Below are 14,940 nucleotides of genomic sequence, written 5' to 3' on the forward strand. Positions count from 1 at the left end.
TTGTTACAATGGTATGAGCCAGTCCAGATGTGTTTTTTGTTTGCAGGTGGTCTTATCTGAGAACAGGCCTTCAGTTTCTTTATGTTCATGTTAAAAGAGCACATTGTGCAATCTTTATTTTAGAAGTCACGCACTTGAGTCAATTGACACACTCATTTTATTTGATACAGCCTTTACTTTTCAATAAAAAGATTATAAACTGACATGCTTTGATATCATTCTTATATATACACTGCACATCATTTATCATTTTGATCTCAATAAATTCAGATAGGTATTTGACCGGAATTTCAAACGTTTGTCCAGTAAATTGAAAACCTGCCAGTCTTGCTGTCCGGTGCCAATTTTTTCTAGCGGAAACCCTGGCCGGAATATTTCCACATTTTTACTCAGAGCTGATGATTGATTTTCACCAAAGCAGACGTGACTGCAGAAAGACACAGCAAGACTTGGTGAGTTTGATTTCATGTCTGTCGAGTTTGAATGAAGTGTTTTAACAGAGTTATCAAGGTGATGAAGCTCTTCTCAGTTCTTTCAAAGAGACAAACTTGAACTCTGAAGCTGGACGGTTGAATTTTTCTGTTTAGTGAAGAAAATAGGTGTCAGAATTTTTCCTGTTTTTAGTTTATTTAGTTTAGTTATCTGAGTGAAAATATTGATAGATGTCCTGAAACGTAACTTCCGTCTTCTGGATGAGTTTGTGATGATGTGTGTGTTTTTATGAAAAGAGTTGATGAGGAAAGTGACAAACATGTCTGTGAAGAAGCTGTTCCAGGACAAAGCTCACGTTGAAGAGCTGAACGTTACCAAATACTTGTTCAGCTGATCTACAACCAGAAACATTGTTGAAGGGAGGTAAACTCAGCTGACCAGGGGAAGATTGTCTGACAGCAATCTGAACTTAGTTTGCTGTGTTTGGTTTATCTGTGTTAGTTTGAGCTGTTCAAGCAGAGGGAGGTCATCATGGAGACACCTGAACAGAAAAAAGTACACATGTGATTTACAAGAAATGACAAGAGGAGGAGCAACACTGACCAGGTGGTTCAGGTGCAGCAGGTGAGAACAGGGAGGAGACAGTTAAAGTGAAAGTGTTCAGTCAGTCAGAGTTCAGACTCCATCTTGAGTGAACAGAGCAGCAGGAGGAGAAGACGTCTGAGGCAGGGTGAGTTTTATTTCTACATTATTGTTTTACAGTCAAAGTCTCTGATTCTTCTGTGAGTGCAGCGTGATTAGATTCAAAAATTACACAGAACAAGAGACAACAAGCTCATATTTAAAGACAACTGACCTGTGTGTGTGTGTGTGTGTGCGTTTCAGACTCAACAGACCGGTTTGTCTTGATTCTCATGTTCTGAGTTACCTCTAAATGTTTATCAAAAGGAGCAGGATTGCTCTGTAATTTTATCATATGTGTTAATATTCAAACTAAGGACTATGAGCGTAGAACATTTTAGATTGAAATAACAGAGAAAAGCTCTTAAATTCAAACCACAAACCTGAGCAGGTGATCCAGGTGCATGAAACATGGAGGAAGCAACCAACAAGTTAGAGAGAAAGTGTGCAGGCAGTTAGTTGAGTCTCTGTTTTGAGTGGACAGAGCAGGACATCATACTGAGGGACGTCCCTTTAATTACACAGAAACATGGCCCATCTTTGTAAATGTCACTTTTGTTGAGCATCACATTGGGTGATGAGTCTGCAGCTTCACCAGCTCCATTTTACACCTTCCTCCTCCTCTTCATCTTGTTTCACCTGTTTGTCTTCCTCGTCTTCATGTTGTTCTCCATCCATGTGCTACATATTTACCTCAGTGCTTTCTGAAGTGCAGAAGATGAGTGATTGTGTGGAGGAAGAGGAGGACGGAGCAGAGTCTGCAGTCTCCAGCTGTCTGTCTATGAAGAGTGACCGGTCCAAAGATTTTCCTCCACTAGACTTCAGTAAAGAACCTGGACCCTCAGACACACAGTAAGAATACTGATACTAACTTCAGTTTATACAATTATATCATTACCATTATATGACTTGCTGCCCAAACGTTGGGATGAGACAACTATGTGTCAACATCAGATATTCCTTTCTATTTTCTATTCTATTAATTTTTTCACTAAAAGTGTTTAGTTTGCTCAGTTAAACCTTCAGAAGTTTGATGGCTTGTTCAACGTGTTTTGCTGCGATGGAAGAATTACTGATGAATGAAAACCAACAAAAGTCATCTCAGTGTTTTTACTGCAGATGGATCAAATGATCTGTTCAAAACACAAGAATTACAACTTTCACTGAATGCCAGGATGAGGAGCACAAAGTATTTTACAGATAGATAAATGACACAAATGAGGGATATATGTTCTGCTTTAATGACAAGTGAGGATTTCTTCTTTATCTTTGCAAAGTAAAAGGCTCCATTGATGAGGGCTGGAAGTATCTCATGGAAACTGTCCCAGAATCTTCACTCTGAGATTGTTTTTATCTTCATCAAACCTTTTTTATCAAACACAGCTGTTGAACAAAGAGAAGGGTATATTGTACTAAGCGTGACTATGTACTTTGTCCAGTATGGTTTAAGTTTTTAATGGCTGCTAATGAGGTCATGTTTTATGGTCCTTTTTGTTTGTGTAATACAATTTCCCATTAAAAATTTTTTTTTTTTGCTTAAATCGAATGATGCAAACTGCTCCACTGACGGACTCAGACAGAAACAAAGTGTTAGTGATTGGGAGTCCAGTCCAGATTCAGACATTGGAGAAGACATACTTATGTTTATAGTCTGTCTTCTCTTTTGTCAGACTGATCTATGATTTCTAATCTGAGGAATTTTCCTTTATCTCTTCAGAAAGACAGAGGGAAGTGTTTCTGTGGAGGAGCAGCCGTCCTGCTGTTCTTTGTGTCAGGACGTCCTGAAGGATCCAGTCTCTACCAGCTGTGGACACTGGTTCTGCAGACAGTGCATCACCTCATACTGGGACCAGTCTGCTTCATCAGAACACTCCTCCTGTCCCCAGTGTGGAGGTAAGATCCAGTACAAGAGCTGGACTGCAGACAGTCAGTCAGACTAACACTGTACAAAGTAAGACTGAACATCTGTCTGCTGATGTCATCATGTCTGAAAACAGGAACTGTTCACTTATTAAAGGAACAATTGTTGTGTTCTGTAGAGCATTTAATATTATCATGAATATCATTCATTCAAAAACATTTTTATTTAATCAAGATTCTTTCTCTCCATTTAATCCCAGAATATTTTCTTCTCTTTTAGCTGATAGTGTTCTGCAGGAGGCTTTAGATGAACATAAGATCAGTCTGAGGAGGAGATGTGAACATGTCACTGAAGGAAGTGAAACAGGAAGTGATGAAACAGGAAGTGGAACCCTCCTCAACAGGATCTACACTGAGCTCTACATCACAGAGGGACAGAGTGAAGAGGTTAATACCCAACATGAGGTGAGACAGCTAGAGACAGCTTCCAAGATGGAGACCCTCCATGACACTCCAATCAGGTGCTGCGACATCTTTAAAGCCTCACCTGACCAACAGAGACGCATCAGAGTGGTTCTGACCAACGGCGTCGCTGGAGTTGAAAAAACCTTCTCGGTGCAGAAGTTCACTCTGGACTGGGCAGAGGGCTCCGAAAACCAAGATGTCAGTCTGCTGGTTCTGCTGTCGTTCAGGGAGCTGAACCTGATCAGAGATGAGCAGTACAGTCTTCTCAGGCTGCTCCATGTTTTCCATCCAACATTACAGAAGGTGACAGCAGAGAAGCTCGCTGTCTGTAAACTTCTCTTCATCTTTGACGGCCTGGATGAAAGCAGACTTTCACTGGATTTCAACAACCATGAGGTCGTGTCTGATGTCACACAGAAGTCATCAGTCAGCGTGCTGCTGACAAACCTCATCCAGGGGAAGCTGCTTCCCTCGGCTCTCGTCTGGATCACTTCCCGACCTGCAGCAGCCAATCAGATCCCTCCTTCATGTGTGGACAGGGTAACAGAAGTACGAGGCTTCACTGACGTCCAGAAGGAGGAGTACTTCAGGAGGAGGTTCAGTGATGAAGATCTGTCCAGCAGAATCATCTCACACATCAAGACCTCCAGGAGCCTCCACATCATGTGTCAGATCCCAGTCTTCTGCTGGATCACTGCTACAGTTCTGGACCACATGTTGACTACAGACCAGAGAGGAGAGCTGCCCAAGACCCTGACTGACATGTACTCACACTTCCTGCTGGTTCAGACAACGAGGAAGAAGCAGAAGTACGATGAGGGACGTGAGACGAGTCCACAGGAGCTGACGGAGGCTGACAGGGAAGTTCTTCTGAAGCTGGGGAGGCTGGCGTTTGAACATCTGGAGACAGGAAACATCATGTTCTACCAAGAAGACCTGGAGCACTGTGGTCTTAATGTCACAGAGGCCTCGGTGTACTCAGGAGTTTGTACAGAGATCTTCAGAAGAGAGAGTGTGATCTTCCAGAAAACAGTCTACTGTTTTGTTCATCTGAGTGTTCAGGAGTTTCTGGCCGCAGTCTACATGTTCCACTGTTTCACCAACAGGAACACAGAGGTCCTGGAGGCTTTCCTAAAAGACTCAAAACCAAAGTCTCATCTTGAAAAGATTTCTAAGTCGTTTGGTAGAGGAATTGATGGCCATGAGGCCTGTTACCCATACCTGGATGTCTTCCTGAACAGAGTAATGACAAAATCCCTTGAAAGCAAAAATGGTCACCTGGACCTGTTTGTTCGCTTCCTTCATGGCCTCTCTCTGGAGTCCAACCAGAGACTCTTAGGAGGTCTCTTGGGTCGGACAGACAACAGTCCAGAAATCATCCAGAGAGCCATCAACAACCTGAAGGAGATGAACAGTGATAAGATCTCTCCTGACAGAAGCATCAACATCTTCCACTGTCTGATTGAGATGAACGACCACTCAGTTCATCAAGAGATCCAAGAGTTCCTGAAGTCAGAGAACAGATCAGAGAAGAAACTCTCTGAGATCCACTGCTCAGCTCTGGCCTACATGCTGCAGATGTCAGAGGAGGTTCTGGATGAGTTGAACCTGAAGAAGTACAAAACATCAGAGGAGGGACGACAGAGACTGATTCCAGCTGTGAGGAACTGCAGGAAGGCTCTGTAAGTCCAGATGTGATTATCAACATCAGTGTAGATTACAAGCTTAATTCTCCAGATACAGTAGGCTATCTCACAAAAGTGAGTACACCCGTCACATTTCTGTAAATATTGTTTTATATTTTTTCATGGGACAACACTTAAGAAATGAAACTTTGATACAATGAGTGTACAGCTTGTATAACAGTGTAAATCTGCTGTCCCCTCAAAATAACTGAACACACAGCTATTAATGTCTAAACCGCTTGCAACAAAAGTGAGTACACCCTTAAGTGAAATTGTCCAAATGAAACTAATAAAAGATGTTTTTTTTTTTAACCCCTATACTGAAGGATTTGAAATAATAGATGTATCATTGTTCATGTGATGTTTTTTTAATCCTTCCAAATTTCTGTCATGCAGTTAATTATTATCATTTTATGTTTAGAGACATTTCACGGTGAGCAAACGGACCAAAAAGTTCTAGCTCAAATTTAAAATATTTTATCTTACCTTTGTACGTGACATGAATTTTATTTTCTGATTCGACTGTTATTTAGTTTGAATCTTTATGTATTTTTGTTCTGTAGAATCAGAATCGGCTTTATTTGGCCAAATATGTGTTGACATACAAGGAATTTGACTCGAATTTATCATTGCTCTGAGTGTAGTTACACAGAAGAGACATACAGCTGGAAAGGAATCCAGCGAAACTGAACTAACAACTAGATGAAACGTAAAAAATAAAGAATTGTGAATGCTCAGGACTGCAATGTACAATAGCATTTTAAAAGACCGCAGGTGTATAAATCAACATCACCAATGGCAACACCATAAAAGTGTTCATCATATAAGTCTTCAGAGAAGTCAGCTATTCTGAATCGTATCTGTATTAGTGGGCAAAATATTAATAATTTGAATGTAGATTTCTAAGGTGGTTTCTCTTCTGTTTTTGACAGTTGAAATATACATGAAAAAGTCTTATCTCAAAATTAATTGTAAGTTATTTGCTGTAACAGTATTAAAAGTATATAGCATACAATTGAGAACATGAGCATGAGGTGGACTGTAATCAACGAAAGTCATCTTGTACAGATGCATTAACTGTGCTGTCCTGAACTTTTGTAATCAACAAAGTGAGAAAAAACAAATGTCAAACCTTCAAACTCATATATCTTGAATTCAGGAAGTGCACCATCATTCAGTACCCTGGTTTGTTGAGTCAACATACTCGACACAAGACGTGTGATGATATAAATTTTGGCACTCATTCTCATGCTCACACTGTGTTGGACATAAACTAATGTAACTTTTTGGCCAAAGACATCGGATCAGACCACACTGACAGACTGTGGACATCATGGAAACCCAAATGTTACTACATTTACTCTTGTGCAAGATTATTAAATTATTAAATTTACGATTATTAAATAAAACCCAGATTTAAAGTCTGCAGGTTTTAGAGAGTGTTGAGAATCACTGTTTCATGTCAAACACAGATAAGATGAAGGTTTGCTGAACCACTGATGTAAATAGCAAATGATAATCAGGGCAGAATATTGAAAAATGTTTTGACATCAAAAGTTTCCTCTTTCACGTTAACATTTTTGTAATATCTGTGTCATGACAGACTTTCTCGCTGTGGACTCTCAGAGACTCACTGTGAAGTTGTGGCTTCAGCTCTAAGGTCCAACCCCTCCCATCTGAGAGAGCTGGACCTGAGTTTCAACAGCCTAAAGGATTCAGGAGTGAAGCTATTGTCTGTTGGACTGGAGAGTCAAAACTGTGCACTAGAGATTCTGAGGTCGGTTCATTGTCTTGTTTTTCCATATATTCAATTCAAAACTTTCACTGAGAATTAAACAGTTGAGTTAATTAACTTCTAGTTCATAAATATCCATCAATCAAAATACTGACCACTTTCTTCATGAGTCGTTCCTGATAAACCAGCTGCTTAGAGAACAAACACTAGTGATGATTCATTCGTACTAGAAATACTAAGTTACTGTTTGAGTTCCCCAACAAGTGAAGTGAAACGTCAAACTGACATCAGGCACTGTCTGTCCAGTGAGTGTTGAGGAGTTTTGAGTGTGCCAGGAGGGTCGTGCTTGTTCTCATGCATACATTTAAATCCTACATCCTACAAAATCAACAGTCCTGACAAAATCCACAAAACAAAGGACATTTCTTTCACGTTTCTTTTTTATGTTAAGTCAAAGTAATTGTCATTGTTCAAGTGCTACAGTAGACAGCTCAGTTCTGTTTGTTCTGAAACCAAAACTGCCCTCAAAATAAGAAAAAAAGTATTCAATTCAGTGTGGATGATATCTGTAGACAATTTTTATATATATATATATATATATATATATATATATATATATACGTGTGTGTGTGTGTATATCAAAATTAAATACAAATTCTACATGAATCGAACATTTTCCTACATTAATTTTTTCAATACATTTATCTTGCCTCCATATATTTTTTGGGTTCTAATTTTGCAGGTACCCGCGAGGGTATCTGACAAATCACTAGTATCATACTAGAAATAGTATCACTGCTGTTTGTGATTGTGTTTTTCTGTATTTGTTCCTCAGATGTGCAGCAAACACACACAGGCACATACCACAGGTTCAAGAAAAGCATGTGATCTGCTACTCCAGTGCAAGCTAACAACAAATATTACTATCACTTTTTGTATTTTCCAGTGTTGAACCTGCATCCTGTTGGGTTAAGGTGTCTGAAGTTTCCATTTTCTAAACTTCTACATTCTAAACCCTCTTCAGCTCTAAACAGATTATTAAACACTGAATGATTTCAAGCAGGAACTTTGTCTTCTAAACTTTCATCATGTATCCTTTATTCAGATTGGAGCAGGGCAGTTTGTCAGAGATCAGCTGTGCTTCTCTGACCTCAGCTTTGATGTCCAACCCTTCCCATCTGAGAGAGGTGGAGCTGAGTGACAACAACCTGAAGGATTCAGGAGTGAAGCTGCTGTGTGATTTTCTACAGAGTCAAAACTGTCGACTGGAGACTCTGAGGTCAGTCAAACTCTATTATTGTAGATCTGAAAAGTTTGTTTAAAAAATTACCCTACTTCATGTTTGTGTATCCACGCATTGTTTAAAAACAAAACAAAAAAAAACTGACTGACTGACTCTGTTACTGCTAACTAATGTTTGAGTTACATTCATACATAACTTACATTGATAAAGTTAAGTTGATTTAATTTAGTCCGTAGTCACAAATGACTTTGTGTGTGTGTGTGTTTTTGAGAGTGTTTTCATTTTATTCAATTTTATTTTTCTCAGTCACTTCCTACCTCGAGCTGCTGTTATCTCCAATTTGACACTGCAGCTCAAAGGAACAGTGTGCAAACAATAGAATTTGTCCTACGGGTGATCAAGAAATGTTCATTTTATCATTTTAGAGAAAAGCTCATTGATGAGGACACAGTAATGTTAAGCAACACATTTAAAACCTGAACACATCTGAATGAATTATAAATTGGGCACTGCAGTTTGTCAGTGTTGAGGCAGTGTTGACCAAATATGAATCATGTCTCTAGTTCTCTCAGAAATATATTTATATTCACTGTTTAGCTGTAATATGATAAAGTTTATGTCCCTGCCAACCATGTTAGGAATGTACCAGGGACGACAGAGAAGCGTCATTATGGATCCTACTGCTGTTACCTTTGTTGGTTTAGGCATGAGGAGTGGTATTGGTTTGGATTAGGGTAAGAATATCAGGGTAAGATAATCAGAGGCAGACTAGGTTGGATCTTAGCAAGATAAACAGTGGAATCCAAAATGAGGCGACAGGGAGGCACTCACATGCACTAACATGCAGCTCAGATCACAACCCACACACTCAGAGTATGACGTCATTCTGTGTTCAAGACATCCTGACTCCACTATATCTTTACATAACTAATAGTTGTATTATAACTTCCATTTTGTTGTGTTCAGGTGTCTATGTCCTGTCTACCAGGGAGTGAGACAGGAGTGTTTCCCTATTTTTAAGCCTTTTACCCAGCTGTGCTCTCATTTGGTAATTTCTCCTGTTAATATCTAGGGGTGTGACGAGATCTTGTGGCACGAGATCTCATGTTATTGAAACGTGTTTGACGTTGAAATTGAAATTAGCATAGTAGATGCCCCCGCTACTTTTAAATTGTTTGTGTGGCAGCATTTTGGGTACCTGGTGGAAACAATAAATAGCGACAGACTGATAGACAAGACACGAACAATATGTAAGAACTGTAAGAAAATAGTGCTGTACACTGCGGATAACACGAGCACTATGCAAAGGCACTTGCAGAAAATACTGAAACAAGTCTATGGTCCTTTTAACTTCATTGTTACAGAAGAAGTAGGGCTGCAGCTATCGAATATTTTTAGAATCGAGTATTCTACCGATTATCCCATCGATAAATCGAGTAATCTAATAAAAAATAATTTAGCATTATTCAACAATAATACCAAAGAATGCAAAGCGAAAATGACAGGCCTGTCAAATAGACCAAGCAATTGGCTTTTATTCCAAAAAAAAAAAAATACAGGTATGCATTACAACTATTCCTAACACCGGGAGTAAAGGTTTGTGTTTATGTGTGCACCCGTGCGTGAGGGAGAGTGAGACAGACAAGATGAGTGTATTCAATCAATTCAATTCAAAGAACTGTATTTTTCCGTTAGGAACTTCATTTGTAAAAAGCGTCAGTGCAGTGCAAATTTTAGACAAGATAAATAAGCAAATAAATACATACAGGTGAATACAAATGTTAAAGAAAAGAGAAAAAAAATTAGAAGTACAAAACAAATGTTAAAAAGAGAAGGACATTCATCCACACGCTCACACACACACGAACACACACCCCCACACACAAGCCAGACCGGGTCAGCTGTTCAGTAATCTGATTGATGCTGGGACAAAACTTGTCATGGCTCTCTTTGTTTTAAAAGTGAGGGATCTGTATCTCAGGCCTGAAGGTAGGAGACTATAGTATGTGTGTGTGGGGTTTCCACATCTTAACATGATGTCCGCCATCACGCTAACTCAATTCTCAATGTAGCGGTGTGTGTCTGCAATAACAGTCCATGTGGAAACATGGTCCCTGAGCTAAGCGGGCCACATAACGCCGGTGATAGGAATTAAACGAAGCCTCGAGGCAGAGATTTTGCCTCGATCATTTTTTGTAATCAAATTATTCTAGTTACTCGAGTAATTGTTGCAGCCCTAAGAAGAAGCAGCATCCTGCTTATCCCATAAAACGCTTCATGTTATCAATTCATGGTCTTCATTATAAAGATGCTCTAAGTGTACATCTAATAAGAAGAGAGCAGAGGAGCAGAATTTAAGTTAAAGCCATTTTATGTTTGAAATGTTACATGTTGGCTTTTGATCACTTTTGTGCATTTAGTTTTACTTTTCTGACTTGAAAACTTACATGAAGTCTTTTTACTCACTCTGACATGTCAGGATATAACCTTTTTGATTAAAACGGCATTAAAATAACATGTGATCTGCAATTTTAGTGCACGCGAACAACCATTATTGCTGGGACCACAAAAAAATGTGCTCAACAGCTTTTTAATTCAAATGATTAACTCTACCACTGACTTCCTCAGTAACTGGCCACATTTAGGCACCTTGAGTAGCCATATACTTGTTTTTTTTTTCACTTTTTGTATGTTCCAGTGTTGAACCTGCATCCTGTTGGGTTTCAGGTGTTAGGAGTTTCCATTTTCTAAACTTCTACACTCTAAACCCCCTTCAGCTCTGAACAGATTATTAAACACTGAATCATTTCAAGCAGGAACTTTGCCTTCTAAACTTACATCATTTGTTCTTTATTCAGCTTGAAGGACTGCTGTTTGTCAGAGATCAGCTGTGCTTCTCTGGCCTCAGCTCTGATGTCCAATCCCTCCCATCTGAGAAAGCTGGAGCTGAATAAGAACAACCTGCAGGATTCAGGAGCGAAGCTGCTGTGTGATTTTCTGCAGAGTCCACACTGTCGAATGGAGACTCTCAGGTCAGTTCAGATTAATATGATATGAAAGTTGTGGTGACACCAAACTAAGGACATAGGACTAATATTATACTGATCCACACTGAGTATCTTAATGCTAAGTCTGTTTTCTTCTTCTGTGGTTTTACTGTGGTTGTTTAATATTTAGCTGCACATTTAAAACGTTCCTGTAGCAAATAAGTCTACACTAGACAATTCACCCTGAACATCTTAAACTCTTCATTTTCATTTCAAATTTCAATTTGTTTCCTAAAACAATGTTTTCTCAATTCATCTTGGACAATAAAAACATATTCATTATCTTATTTTCTAAACCTTGTTTATGAAAATTAAATAAATATATGAATAATTTTGTTCACATTTCCCCAAAATGTATCCTGACATATTTGCATCTTTATAAACTTTGTGATGTTGAGTTGAATCTTAAATCAGTTTCTGTGAGGTTTTATTTGTGTTTGGCTGCACAACATGAGCTTGTATAGATGGAGCCACTGGTGGAGCTGCAGAGTTGTCCATTTTCTAAACTTATAAAATCTAAACCTTTTTCAGCTCTGAAGAGATTATTAAACACTGAGGACCCAATTATGTAATGTACTCACACCCACCTGTGCGCTCCTGGGCATGTTGGTTTTAAAGTGAAGTGTGTTCACCGTTCATACGCTCTGATGTTGTAATTTGAGGGGCTGCTTTCAGTTATTTAAAACATTAAAACAGGGAATGGGAGACGACATTCGGATTGGTTGGATTTATGTTCCGCCCAACACATACCCACGAGTCGAGAGAAATATAACCCTTGTACCATGCAACTCACATTGCACCGAGATTATCCGCCATTTAACCAGCAAAATGGACTTGGACTTGCCCTGAATGCACTAGGGCAGTGTTCTTTAGACCATCTAAATAGGGCCCTGAATGTTTTCAAGCGGGAACGTTGTCTTCCAAACTTACATCATTTATTCTTTATTCAGCTTGTGGGACTGCAGTTTGTCAGAGATCAGCTGTGCTTCTCTGGCCTCAGCTCTGAAGTCCAACCCCTCCCATCTGAGAGAGCTGGATCTGGACAACAACAAGCTGCAGGATTCTGGAGTGAATCTGCTGTGTGATTTTCTGCAGAGTCCAAACTGTAGACTGGAGATTCTGGGGTCAGTTATCTGACTCTGTTACACTTGTAGATCTGATTTGTTACATTAACATTTGAGTTTATATTCATACATTACTTATATACATAAAGTTGTAAATCTCCTTTGATTCATATTTTCTTTCTTTTTTTATTAAGATTTGGTCTTCAGATTTCTGTTTCTTAAAGAAACTGTCCAGTTAGTAGTTCAAGTAAATTCATGTTTATGATTTTATCTGTTAACAGAAGATCCTCTGAGCTAACATTTAATTTACACACATTGGATTATGAATAGATTTTCATCTACATCATTCATTCTTTATTCAGATTAAGTTGGTGCAGTTTGTCAGAGATCAGCTGTGCTTCTCTGGCCTCAGCTCTGAAGTCCAACCCCTCCCATCTGAGAGAGCTGGAGCTGGGCTGGAACAACTTGAAGGATTCAGGAGCAAATCTGCTGTGTGATTTTCTACAGAGTCCACACTGTAGACTGAAGAGCATGGGGTCAGTTCATTGACTCTGTTATTGTTGTATTGTTGAATTAACATTAAAGTTCATATATAACGTCCAAGTTTCAGATTTTCTTTTGGTTCATATTTACAATGTTCTTAAACTAAATTTAGTCTTCAGACTTCTGTTTCTTCAAGAAACTGCAGAAAATGTTCAGTTGTTGAATGTGAATTAATATTTATACTTTCACCTGTTAACAGAAGATCCTCTGAACTAACATTTGATTTAAATTGATAAAGTTGAGAAGCTGAACTTAAAATATTTTGATTTCTGTTGATGGCAATATCTTTTCACAAATAAAGTCTGATCATTGATATTGATCCTACGGAACACACACCGATCAAAGCATATTGTCTAAAGATGTTGAAAAGAAAATTCTCACTCTACTTATTTTAGAGAAAAGCTCATTGATGAGGACACAGTAATGTTGAGATACACATTTAAAACCTAAACACATCGGCTTGGATTATACATTGATTTTTATCTCCATCATTTATTTTTTATTCAGATTGATGGACTGCAGTTTGTCAAAGATCAGCTGTGCTTCTCTGGCCTCAGCTCTGAAGTCCAACCCCTCCCACCTGAGAGAGCTGGACCTGAGGAACAACAAGCTGCAGGATTCAGACGTGAAGCTGCTGTCTGAGCTGAAGGAGAGTCCAGACTGTAGACTGGAGATTCTGAGGTCAGTAGAGGGTTGGAGTCAGTTCATGCTGGTTTCAGCAGTATTGTACTAAACACAGTATCAAAGTAAAGATCCAGTATTTCCTGCTTTCCTCAGTGAAGCTGTGAGAGGAGAACAGTCAGCCAATCAGACGAGCCAGAAGCTTGTTGTGATGGTGTGTTTGAGTTGATGTGAAGACGACTGTTGTTGTTGTGTTCATGTCTACAGGAAATAAAGCTGATCACAGCTGACAGCATCACAGGATGTATAGAGACAGTGTCCTCATTCATCAAACTGTCGGAGCATCAAATCTGATCTCAAAGTGTTTGTTCTCTCATTTCAACACTGAAGAACTCATCAATTCATCGTTGTCACAGCTCTCAGATCAGTCTGACTGAAGGCTCTTATTTCAGAGAACCATCATTATATTTAGTAACCATGTGGTCTGTATACAGACCAGAACCTCTGCTGAAGTCCAGAAACCACAGCTGATGTTTTACTGTTCAGTGTAGGACCTTTAACGTTATATTTATATCTGCCCATGTGTCATTTGATTTGTCCAAATATTTTATAACAGACTCCATATTTACATATTGTCATGTAATGTTTCCAAAGTAGATGAAATCTTTAAATGTGAGTGAGACTCTGGTTTTTAACAGCAGTAAATCATCATTAAAGTGAGCTGTGAGTATCTGTGTTCCTGCAGTAATGATGCGTTCAGGGACTGTCAGCAGTTTATTTCCACTGTGTCCTTCAGTGAAACCTGCAGAGTAAACAGACTTGATGTCCAAAGTGTCTGCAGGTCTGTGAGCTTCACTCCAACACGTTAACATGAAGCTGAAAGGAAGCTGGCTACGCTACACAGCCGCTCCACTTGTGGTCTGAACAGGACTGAAGTCCTGCTGGTCTTTATATCACTGACTGACAGCTGATGGAGGGAGTCTCTGGAAACACTCATTTATCACTTCTGCTGTCTCTCTGCTTCTCTCATCAGATGGAGTTGATCTCTGTCAGAGTGATGAGAAAGGTGGAGGTGTTGAGAGGATCAGCTGTGTCCTGATGATCCAGAGAGGTTGAAGCAGCACCATCAGCTGGTGGGTGGAGAGGCTCTGACTGGGCCGTGTTACTGGGAGGTGGAGTGGAGAGGAGAGCTTCATCCAGCAGTGACTGACGGACCAATCACAACAAGTGGAGATGACTGTCAGTGCTGCAGTGTGAACTGCTCTGAGATCAGCTCCACTGTCACACACAATGTCCAGTCCAGCATCATCCCTGTGTTCCTCTGGATGTGACAGAGTATCATCAGTGTATCTGGACTGCTCTGCTGCTGCTCTGTCCTTCTACACAGTCTCTGCAGACACACTGACACTCCTCCACTCCTTCTGCTCCACACTCACACACCTCCTCCACCTGGACCTCCACCTGGACCTGGACTTCCACCTGGACCAGGACCTGGACCTGGATCTTTATCTTGTATTGTTTAGTAGTAACAAAACATATTAGTACTATTAGTAATCATTATTGT

At 39.6% G+C, this 14,940-nt stretch overlaps 1 protein-coding gene across 1 annotated transcript in view; it reads left to right on the plus strand.

Annotated features, from left to right (window-relative positions):
• The first annotated feature begins 1,140 nt into the window (after positions 1–1,140).
• LOC115569868 (uncharacterized) overlaps positions 1,141–14,940 on the plus strand; it is a 207,558-nt gene continuing 193,758 nt past the window's right edge. Inside the window, 10 exon segments of the mRNA XM_030398062.1 lie at positions 1,141–1,162; positions 1,812–1,965; positions 2,831–3,005; positions 3,007–3,064; positions 3,254–5,120; positions 6,727–6,900; positions 7,964–8,137; positions 10,960–11,133; positions 12,099–12,272; positions 12,575–12,748. Of these exon segments, the coding sequence (XP_030253922.1) occupies positions 1,832–1,965; positions 2,831–3,005; positions 3,007–3,064; positions 3,254–5,120; positions 6,727–6,900; positions 7,964–8,137; positions 10,960–11,133; positions 12,099–12,272; positions 12,575–12,748 (3,104 nt within the window). The 5' untranslated portion in view covers positions 1,141–1,162; positions 1,812–1,831.

This window comes from Sparus aurata, chromosome 19 (genome assembly GCF_900880675.1).
Source record: "Sparus aurata chromosome 19, fSpaAur1.1, whole genome shotgun sequence".
In the NCBI taxonomy this organism is placed as follows: Eukaryota; Metazoa; Chordata; class Actinopteri; order Spariformes; family Sparidae; genus Sparus; species Sparus aurata.